At 41.1% G+C, this 10,910-nt stretch overlaps 1 protein-coding gene across 1 annotated transcript in view; it reads right to left on the minus strand.

Moving 5' to 3' along the window:
• Positions 1-9,223, minus strand: part of LOC126195811 (acyloxyacyl hydrolase-like) — a 74,802-nt gene extending 65,579 nt beyond the window's left edge. The window contains exons 1-6 of the mRNA XM_049934450.1: positions 8,925-9,223; positions 8,652-8,808; positions 8,409-8,544; positions 8,053-8,226; positions 4,660-4,923; positions 4,421-4,525 (exon numbers count right to left, since the gene is read on the minus strand). Of these exons, the coding sequence (XP_049790407.1) occupies positions 4,421-4,525; positions 4,660-4,923; positions 8,053-8,226; positions 8,409-8,544; positions 8,652-8,808; positions 8,925-9,009 (921 nt within the window). The 5' untranslated portion in view covers positions 9,010-9,223. The remainder of the gene's footprint in view (positions 1-4,420; positions 4,526-4,659; positions 4,924-8,052; positions 8,227-8,408; positions 8,545-8,651; positions 8,809-8,924) is intronic.
• Between the last annotated feature and the right edge of the window lie 1,687 nt (positions 9,224-10,910).

Below are 10,910 nucleotides of genomic sequence, written 5' to 3' on the forward strand. Positions count from 1 at the left end.
GGGTCTTGTATGCCACGATTTTCCTTTCGCGCTGTAAAACCTGCAGTCTGGCGAGCAATGGGAATGATGCTCTCTGCAGATGACACAGATGGGAGGCGGGGCATATGGAGTATTGGGATGTGACAGACGTCCACAATCTCGACATGTGACTCTGGAAGTACAGCGGCAAGACGTATGGCCAAACTTCTAGCACTTAAAGCACCACATAGGGGGGAGGGATAAATGGCTTTACGTCACGGTGGTAGACCATCACCTTGACCTTCTCGGGAAATGTGTCACCCTTGAAGGCCAAGATGAAGGCACCAATGGCAACCTGATTATCCCTCAGACCCTGGTGGACGCTCCGGACAAAATGAATGCCTCGTCACTAAGTTGGCATGCTGCTCGTCGTCAGACTGCAGAAGAAGGTCCCTGTGGAATATAATATCCTGGACCATATTTAAGCGCTTATGGGGCGTGATGGTAACGGAAACATCCCCCAGCTTGTCACAAGCGAGTAATGTCCGTGACTGGACAGAGGATGCTGTCTTTATCAAGACTAACCATGACCACATTTCGGACAAGCCCTCCACCTATCCAAACCTGTTCTCTAAATGGTCTACAAAAGACAGTGGCTTCATCAAAACAAAGGTGTCCCTATCAGTTCTCGTACATACGAAGTACCTGGGTGAATAACGTTCACTGCCATCCTTAGCCTGGCGTTCCTCCCATGGTGTGGCCAGGGAAGGGAATTATTTAGGGTTGAACTTCCTTGCATTGTACTGAGACCAAGTGATGATGTGGTATGCTTCATCCGCCCTGGTGCCATGCACTCCGACCAGCGGCCCTCCCCATGGGTGCCACCCAGCCGCAGCAAAGGCCGCCTGGCAGGATGGCCATTGCCAGGAATCCCAATGCCCCAGGGTGACAGGCATGTCCTTCTTGGCATAAGTGGGGAGTTAACAGCACAGGCATCAGTAAAGCGATCCCTGTGTTATCAGGGGGCTACAACCAACAGGGTAGATGGCAGCCCCACCACAATGGACTGGCTACCGTGCTGGACATCAGGTGTAAACAAGTCCATGGTCATCGTCGGCACAGAAAGCGACACTGCATAGTGCATGGTGGAAAACGCACCCAGGAAGGTGTCCTCACCCAAGAGATGGAGAACGAGCGAGACTGCAACGCGACGACGAGAAAGCAGGCTACAGAACTGAAGGCACAATGGACACGATGCACCATGTAAGGCGCCCTTCCCCAAATGGCTGGCTGTTTGGAAGAATTTTGAAGACTGGAGGTCAGACCCTACAAGGACCATCACATAAAGGCGGAAATGTGAGAGACTCTTAGTCACCTCTTACGACAGGCAGGAATACCTTGGGCCTATTCTTACCCACAGACTTGCAGGGGGGTGGGGGGGGGGGGGGGCAGCATTTGGCTTACATGATTTACAGAAATCACAAAAAACCTAAATCTGGATGGACAGACTGGGATTTCAAGTGCTCATATTCAAAATACTAGTTCAGTGTATTACGATTGCACTGCCTCACTCAGTGGTAATTAATTGCTTACATTGAGACATGTGGGTAACAGTGTTTTGAAAAATAATCATCACTGTTTCTCAACTTTGAAAAAGGAGATTCATTTTCATTCACCAAACACTGACACTTTCAAACAAAAGTTTGCAGTTAAATCTTCGGTATTCTTGTAACGCAGTCTCTTCCTCTAATTGCCAAATACCATTATCCACAGATTTATGATTCACATTTCCTTAGTCTTAACTCATTGTTTTTTTTATGGAATAGAAAGAAGTAATTTATGAAAATAAAACATCTGCAGGTGGGTGGCAGCTATTCCCTTGAGCTTGAATAGTGTTGACTTCCTTTCCAGTTTCAAGAACAAACATCTTTTTGATTGTTTTCTTGGGCCCTGTTGGTGTCTTTTTCCAAAATTTCCAGTGAACATAATGAGCCACTAATTCACAATAGGTCTGAGTTTTCCATAGATTTTATTTTGCTTATCCTAGTATTGTCATTTTAGACAGGGCTGTTTTTGTGTCTTGTTCTACCTGTGTTTCATATTAAGATAACTTTGCTTTCACTTCAAAACATTTTAAGCAAGCAAACTAAAATTTGTGCACCTATTCTGAAGTAAAAAATATTCTATTTTCTGTTTCTTTTACTTAATTGTTGGTTCTGACTTGCGTCTTCAAAAGCTTTGCTGAATAGCTCTTAACTGCTGCATCTACTCCAGTATGCCTTTACTGAAGCTAAACTCACTCTATGGTTTCCACAATATCCTAAAACATGCACTCCTTCTTCACAAGCTTTCCTCTCAGAGTGTTTTACAGAATTTGAAATCGTGAACTATCTCATTAAACAAATATTTGGTTTACTGTTTAATGTACATAATTATAAGAGACAGTCATAGGGAAAAAGTAAATAAACTGTTTATTAATTCAAAAGTAATGATCATACCTGTTAATACATTTATCTCACTGTGAAACAAAATGGTCAGTGCCTTCATGGAGAAATAATGTGATTGCTTAGGGAACAACAAATTTACTCTAGTGTACACCTCTTCATCCCAGCAAATAGACAGTCACAAATGTCTAGTTTCGGGGCTCCAAAAAATGTAGAAATTGCATGAGGAATGATCAGGACCGAGTAGAAGATATGTAAGGGCTTCCCAGTGAAATTTCTGCAGCATAGTTGAAATATTCTTGGTAACACATGACCCTACAACAGAATGATGTCTTCTGTCAACATTCCTGGGTTTTTGGACTTGACAGAAAGCTTTAATTTGTGCAGAATGCCCATGGTTGATTGTGTGTTAATTGTAGCGGTGTGTCCTAGAAAGTCAATGAGCAGCAGTCTCTTGCATTTTGTGATACAGATGATCATGACTTTCCTGAGGCTGGCATGTCTGTAGTTTCGACAACACTGCAGACGTTTCACTGGGAATGCCTTACACATTCTCCAAGGAGTTCCAATCTCTCCCCATGCAATTTCCACATTTTTGGAACCATGAAGAGTGACATTCATATCCATTGATATGCTTTGGATGAAGAGGTGCATGTTTGGGTACAATCATGGCTCCATATGCAACCACAAACATTTGTCCATGAAGAGACTGGCTGTCTTGTCTCACTGTAGGATAAATGCATTAACAGTTATGGTGATTACTTTTTAAGTAATAAATATTGTACTTATCTTTTTCCATCTACTTTGTTTGCATTTGACTATACCTTATACTTCATCCATAAATAATGGCAATTTTTTTCTCTGATAGCAACAAGATGCCCAAACACCTTTATCAGTATTCATAAGCTATGTTCGGTGGGCATACAAGGAATTCCAGAAACTACTGAAGTACGGTTTCAAGTTGTTATCATCATTCTCCTATGAAGCAATTTAGTTTCCCTATAGTGTAATGCAGAATTATTTTGAAGGTAAAGGCAGTAACATGAAGAGAGAAGGAGCTACACTGCACTGCAGAAGTTTTGCTGGGATGCCATTACATATCCTCCATACATTTCTGATATCTCTCTCTTCCCCTCTCATCGCAAATGACAAGGGGAAAAAAATACAAATCAGATTACACAACTGTGACAGCAAAACCAACTCTTCTATATGGGAGTGAATGACAGACTCTTCACTAAAATGAAAGTCAAAAAGTAAAGAGAGCAAAGAGAGATTTTTCTGTGATGAAGCGAGAAGTGGAAATGTAAGGAACAATGGCATATGGAAGAAATGACACATGTGTAAACATAACGATCTAAATGGCATCATCATGGTGTCAGGATGCCAGAGAAATAGGTTACCGCATCAAGTGCTCCAACATCAAAGCTAAGAAAGGAGAGGTTTTGAAAGATAAGTAATACCTTGATGGATTGAACAGTGTTGTATTTCCAGAATATGAGCATCGTAAATAGTATTACTGTATGGTGGTGAGTAATGCTCTAGCTTCATTGGATAATGATGAGAAAGAAAATTGGACTTTGCCTCATCAGATAAATCATTTAGGCAACCCACAGAGCAGCTCAACCTAGATGATCAGATGGGATATGAAACTCCACTTTTCTTGATATCAGATCAGTGTCCCAAACATACTGTTCCCTATTCACTTCATTTTGTAACTGAAAACCACTATACGCAGCTGTGTTCTGCTTTGTAAAGATTATTAGCTGTACCACAAGACTTCTTTTAATGATTAAACAGTTACATTTAATGGTTTCTGTGGTTTATTTAAAAACTGCTACTAATGTTAAAGTAAACTACAAAGTGTATTTATATGGTTTGTATTTATCAAATGACAATGAAATGCATGCACAGAACTCTCATTTTGCACACACAAAAAAACAAGAACTAAAGGATATTAGGAACTACCTAAATTCAGGGTGAAAAAATTAAAACTCCTTTTCAAAGCTCTATAAACATACCTTTATAAGAAGTGGTTCTGTAGTGTTTGTAAACCCTGTGGCATATCCTAAATGTGGCCAGTCTAGCTCATCTAGAAGATGTTCTGTGTAATTATGAAGAACATACTGAAATGAAAGGAAAAAACAGCAAATTTATTAAATGCTTGGATGTGAGTTGTAAATCTATTCAAAACAAAGGAAAATAAAAGGCAATAATTTGAGCAACAGTTTGAAATGAGTACTCAATTCATTTTACTTACATTTGAGATCAACAGTGGATTCACCCACGCTTCTGGGAAATGGAAGTGTGCTGAAACTGAGTCTCCAATTATAATCAATCCTCTTGAACCTGTCTCTTTACAAAATTCATCCTCATACGGTTTTCCACTCTTCTGATCTATGCCCCAGATGCCATTGCAGTTATAGTCTACTGCTGTGTCTCCATTTTCTGGTTCACGGCCAGGGTATGCTAACGGGTTCCAGTCTTCACAGTCTCTGCCCCTCCAATGGTAGCCTCTAGCTGTCTGTAATAATCAGCTGTTTCTAACTTACATTACAACAAATAACTCTGTTTTAACTTTTAACAATAATAATCAACTTTTGAAAATGTAATGTAATTGGATAGACAAAAGGTCTACTGCCAGGATTAGGCATTGCAGTACACTGTCAGACAGCATCGAAATAAAAACCAGAGCCCAGCAAGGGGATGGACTGTCACGAATTTTATTTAACCTGGTTTTGGACAAAGTAGTGAGACAGTGGTGACAACTAAATAGTAACATGAAGATCAAACATGTGCAAATAGGATAGAAGGTCAAACATAATGCAACATTGACTGCCTGGCATTCCCAGATGAAATGCCACTCTTATGTGAGACAGAAGAAGAGGTAAAGACAGCACTAAAAAGTCTAGCCGAAACAGCAGGAAAGGTCAGACTGAAGATTACATATAAAAAGACCAAGACATTGAACACTGAGTCTGGCTGAAAGATATTTCTCGTTATTTGGGGGAGAAGATAACTGGTGGCACACAGAGCAACAGTAGTGCAGTAGACAGGGCACAGCTTTTGCAGAAGCTTCGGTATGGGGTGAAAACAACATATGGCAAGAAAAATCTGCCATGAAATGCCAGACTGCGACATGACACATCACCTGTAAGAAATGCTGCCCTGTATGCATCAGAAATGAGCACACTCAGCAAGAGAGCTTGTATATAGTTGGAGGAGGAGGAGCAGAAAATTTTGAGAGACATATGGGGCACCAGAAAACATGGGGATATCTGGATACACAGAACATGACAGGAACTGTATGAAAATATTGAACCCATATCGAACTAGATACGAAGAGGAGATTAAGATTTGTTGGGCACATCATGAGGATTTACTAGGAGAGGTTGACTAAGAAGATATGGAGTGCACCATGTCATACGGGAAACAACTGGGCAAAGGAGGTCATAGATGACTGAAAGGAAAGAATCAGCAGGCAGTAGTACAGGACAGAGAAGTACAAAGGGTCGGTGGATGGTCACAGATGGCCGCACACCAAAATCAAAGTTGTCTTAACAGAAGAAGAAAGAAACAGAGTACGTGAGAGAATGGAGAGGTATTGGGAAGAAAGAAGACGTGCAAAAGAAGCCACATGTGATCCTGAAGGGTCCTAATGAAGTAGAAGAAGAAAATGTCTACTCACCAAGTGGCGGCAGCAGAACACACATATAAATGTATTGAAAACTGCATTTTTGGAGTCGGTGGGTCCTCTCCTGAGAGGATGGAGGAAGGGAAGGAAGAGTTGTGAACGAAAAGAACTGATGAGGTTTATAAAATGGGGAGAGTTCAGAGAAGTCACCCAGAAGGTGCAAGACTGCTCCAATCCATCCAACCACCCAGCACTTGCTATTCCAGTCCTATCACAGGCTTATCTTACCCCATCAAAGGCCAGGCCACCTGCAAAAGCAGCCATGTTGCATACCAGCTGTCTGCAACCATTTTAACCTACAGATTTTATATTGGTGTGACTACCAACCAGCTGTCCACCAGGATGAATGGCCACTACGAAACTGTGGCCAAGAGCAATGTAGATCACCCTATGGCACAACATGCAGCTGAACATAACAGGCTTGATTTTAATGGCTGCTTCACAACTCTGGCCATCTGGATCCTCCCCTCCAATATCAGCTTTTCTAAACCGTGCAGATGGGAGTTATTCTTACAACAAATTCTCCCTCTGGAAATTATCCCAGCCACAACCTACAGTAATCTACTGCAGTTTATGCCCCTTCTGTCCTATCACCTCTTCCCTTTCCTTTACCTCCCCCCCCCCTCCTACTGTATGCTGCCCTCTGCCAATGCATCCACCTGTCCTTTCCTCTCCCTGCTCCTCTCGTTTTCCATTCATTCCCCCCCCCTCCCCCCCGATGCTTTGCCTCGCAGTCTCATCAGGCTGCCATCTAGTCCCTGCTCGCCCTGTCAGACAGTGTGTTCTCTTCTCTCACGCCACTCATAGCCTGTTATCCACCCCCCCCCCCAGTCCAGATTGCTTTTCAAATGACAACGGCATTCTGGTTACAGCTACTAGTCATAGCAGTCATGTATACATGAGGGGTGTGTGTGTGTGTGGGGGGGGGGGGGGGGGCGTGCTGAGAAGGCTTTGGCCATAAACTATAATGTTTACCAGTCAACAGGTTGTCTTTATGGTAAGTAGGAATCAATCCTCTTCCTAATATTGATGATATTCCAACACAGAGTGTACTTAATCAGTTCTACTAGCTTCACTACATGATATAGTTAAGAATAATTATAAAATTGCATACTGAGCTCCAGAGCAGTCCCCTGTAACAATGACTGAGACAGTTCCATTCTGTTAGAAGTTTGACCAGTGTAAGCAGCTTGTAACTGTCTCCAAGATATTAAGGATCCTTAATCCATAGAGAAAAATTCACAATATCCATAAAGAAACCAATTTTAACTGTTTCTGTGATCCAGTTTAATGACAGAAACATAAATGTAATGCTGGCAAATATTTCTGCATTAGACACAATGGCTATTACCTGGCATAAACCGTTTTTGACAAGAATTTGTAAATAGAGACCAAAATAGAAACACACCAAACAGCTAAAATATTTATACTTCATACACAAAAGGAAAGGAGGGGCAGCCTGTCATACTATATTTTCATCAATTATGCTTATGAATAAAGTAACAAAACACACATGTTGCAGTTATTTTTAAGTTGCATGTGCTGCTGTTTTGCTCAGTTCATAATATGTTATGATGTCTTCTGTTATTCTTATATTGTGATGCAAATCCAAATATTTTATGGAAATTGACAATGACCACACAAGCCTTCATTGTGTCATGTATGAATCAGTACTCTACATAGCCCCTGTTAATTTAGGTGCTTCTGTATAATATATGGAATCTTGGTAAAATAAAAGGATTTAAATTGATATTCCAGTTGGGATATGTAAGTTCCCTCACTTCAAAAAACCTGAATACACGAAAAATTACCTGAAGGGTATCTGTTACCATACCATACACTAGGCTTAAACTGGATCATATAATTAATCTGCAAATTAGTGCACTGTGGTATGCTGGAACAAAGCAGTCTAACAGACTATCATAGCAAAACTTCCCTGGTGGTAAAATTCATACTTACATTGACTATACTGAAGCGGTCACCATCTAGATCAATAGCAGGCTCTATATTCATCCATGTTTTATTGAACATATCACATATCTGTTTTATTCCAGGAATATGACATAAAGCAATTCCTAATCTCTGTAAATGATGCTGATATTCTTTCCCCCTTCCGTTTTGTGCTGTTACTTTCTGGAATAATTGTACAAAATTATCATCATTATTATCATTGTTTGCTGACATTTTGCTGTGTAGTAGTGTCGTTGAGAGATCAAAATTCCTATAACGTAACAAATATTCAAGCAATTATACAGACTAAGCCATTTCTTTTATTTTGGGAGGGCAATGCTGCACAATACTGATGAAACACCTACCTTTATCTGATGCACTGTATTCCTAAAATTCGACAATGGCCTTGGGAACAAATGACAAAAACCAGTATTTTCTTCAGTGTAGCACACATCAATACCATAGCAAAAGACATCTGGTGTAAAATATTTGGAAACTTCCCTGAAAGCAAAATAAGAAAAGTATCAACTGAAGGCAGTAGTCTTCCCAAGTGACAAAATTACCTAAATATTTCTGACAAATGTACCTCTGTCTATGGGCTGCCTTACCTATTTACTAAGAGTGGCCACACAAGTTTAACAATGTCCCTACAGTAATCGTTTCCCGGCGAAGGCAACATATCACAAACTCGTAACGAACCAGCTAAGAGGCTTTCATTGTGGATTTCTGCTAACTGGTCTGCGAGACCAAATACAATGGTACAAGCTGCAACCGAAAACGAGATTATGCGTAGCAGAACAAACAAGACCTGCAATATGACAAGTGATTTATGGAATAGTAATGGATTTTTGTTTTGCAATTGTAGTGCTTCACGTACTTACCAGCACAAGACAAACCTCCATTAACACCTCTAGCTTCGCAACCACTCACTAACAGTATAAGAAATGCAGCAGCGCAAAAAAACATTATGAAGCTTAGTTAGATGATATCAGCGAAAATCTGGTTGGCTCCCAATCACTTCAAGGTAATTATGTTATCGTGACAAATCTCTGAGAGCCATAACGAAAACTTCGTAAGAGAGAACATCACAACACACAAAACCAAATGTCTACCACCCTGCGCACAACATTATGGGGTGACGGTCATACATTTCTTTTTAAACCCGTCCTTTTAATCGTGTATTGGTCGATAGCACAGAACACCAAGATATGTCGATAAAAAGGATATCGATCTTTTATACTAGTTGTACTGTTGGTCGAGAGTGCTAGTGTTCGATAACGAGCCTATCGACCTATCATTTCATCACGTCAGGACAGAAGGCAAGATCGATCGTAGGATCTTTCTCCCGTACCTGTAACAGCACTTTCGGATTGTTACAGACAGAGATTAGTGAATGCAACATAGAAACAGGGAGCTACAACATGCGAGTCTAAAAAATCTTGGAGAAAGAAGAGTATAAAAAGTAAATACACAAAACCACCGTATCTCACTTCGCTGTTCTGGGTGAACATTGTACAACATTAAATATGCTAGCAGCCAATTTCCATCATTGCCATTCATTTCAAACCTAACATGTGACGAATATCATTCCTTCGATGGTACAAGCTGCAGTCGAACTGGCAGATTAAGCGTAGCAGAATAAAGGAAACCTGCAATCTGATAAGTGATTCCTGGAATAATGTCTAGATTTTTGTTTTGCTTTTGTACCGCTCCATGTTCAGTTAGTCGACAAAACGAAACTGTTCGAAAGGCCTTGAGTACCGGTACCTTCGGTACAGTTCGCACTAGTGGTAACACTCGCAACGGCGGCAACACCACATGTAACACACTTGAAGCAGTGTCTTTGTTTCCTTCTTATTGTAACGATTTTACTTACGGACCTTTTTGATTTATTGTTACTTTGTATAATTACCGCATATACTGCTGGAAAAAATGCAACACGGTGAAGGACTGTGTCAAGTCGCACCAGGTATGTATGTACAAATTGAGGGGTTGCGGTATTATTGATTCATTTGCCACGGCCGTGGCGATCAGATGGCGCTTCATGCGCCCACTGTTTTGACTCTACAGGCAGAAACTGGGGTGAATTTATTGGCGAACATTGTTTGCAACATTCATTGTAGGGTACAACCATGCCCTACCGAAGAGTACATACTCTTGTTGAATAGTTTTAAGTCATTTGAACCTGCAGCAAGCTGGTTGGACGAATCGAAGGATTGATGCACGTCTTGGCCCCAATGTATCGGTGGTGTGTCGCTGCTTTCAACAATGGTCTGTGAGAAATTCCCGTATATACGACGGTTGTAGAAAGTGTCAGCACTTCTGTCTCTAAGCAGGTCATAGGTTGTGTGTCAAAAATGAACAGCATAGTGACAGATGTGATGACACTGTCTGCAGGACCTGACCTCATTTTGCAGGACAGTGCTCAAGCATGTACAGTGCAAGCTGTTACTGATTTGTTTGACTGATGGGGCTGCTAAGTGCTATACCACCTAATGCACTCCCCTGACTTAAACCCTCATGAGTTCGACTCGATTTCTTAACTGAAGGAAACACTTCACGGCATTCGCTTCAGAACTGCTACAAATTCGTCGGGGAATAGACCGCGCCACTAGAACTGTCAACACAACTGGCACTGCTAAGAGTATCCTACGACTTCCACATCGCTGGCAGTGGGTTATACACAATGCTGGTGACTGCTTTGAAGGTCAGTAAAACTTTGAAACACGTATCTATTTTGTATGAGCTGTAAATAAATAGTTGCCACTATTAAAGTTCAAACCTTAGTACCGTATAAATCAGGTTCCGGACGTTTGAATAGCACAGATGCATGCCAAAATCGACTCACTGTACGAACCGCGGTGGCC

This window comes from Schistocerca nitens, chromosome 7, assembly GCF_023898315.1.
Source record: "Schistocerca nitens isolate TAMUIC-IGC-003100 chromosome 7, iqSchNite1.1, whole genome shotgun sequence".
Taxonomy (NCBI): domain Eukaryota; kingdom Metazoa; phylum Arthropoda; class Insecta; order Orthoptera; family Acrididae; genus Schistocerca; species Schistocerca nitens.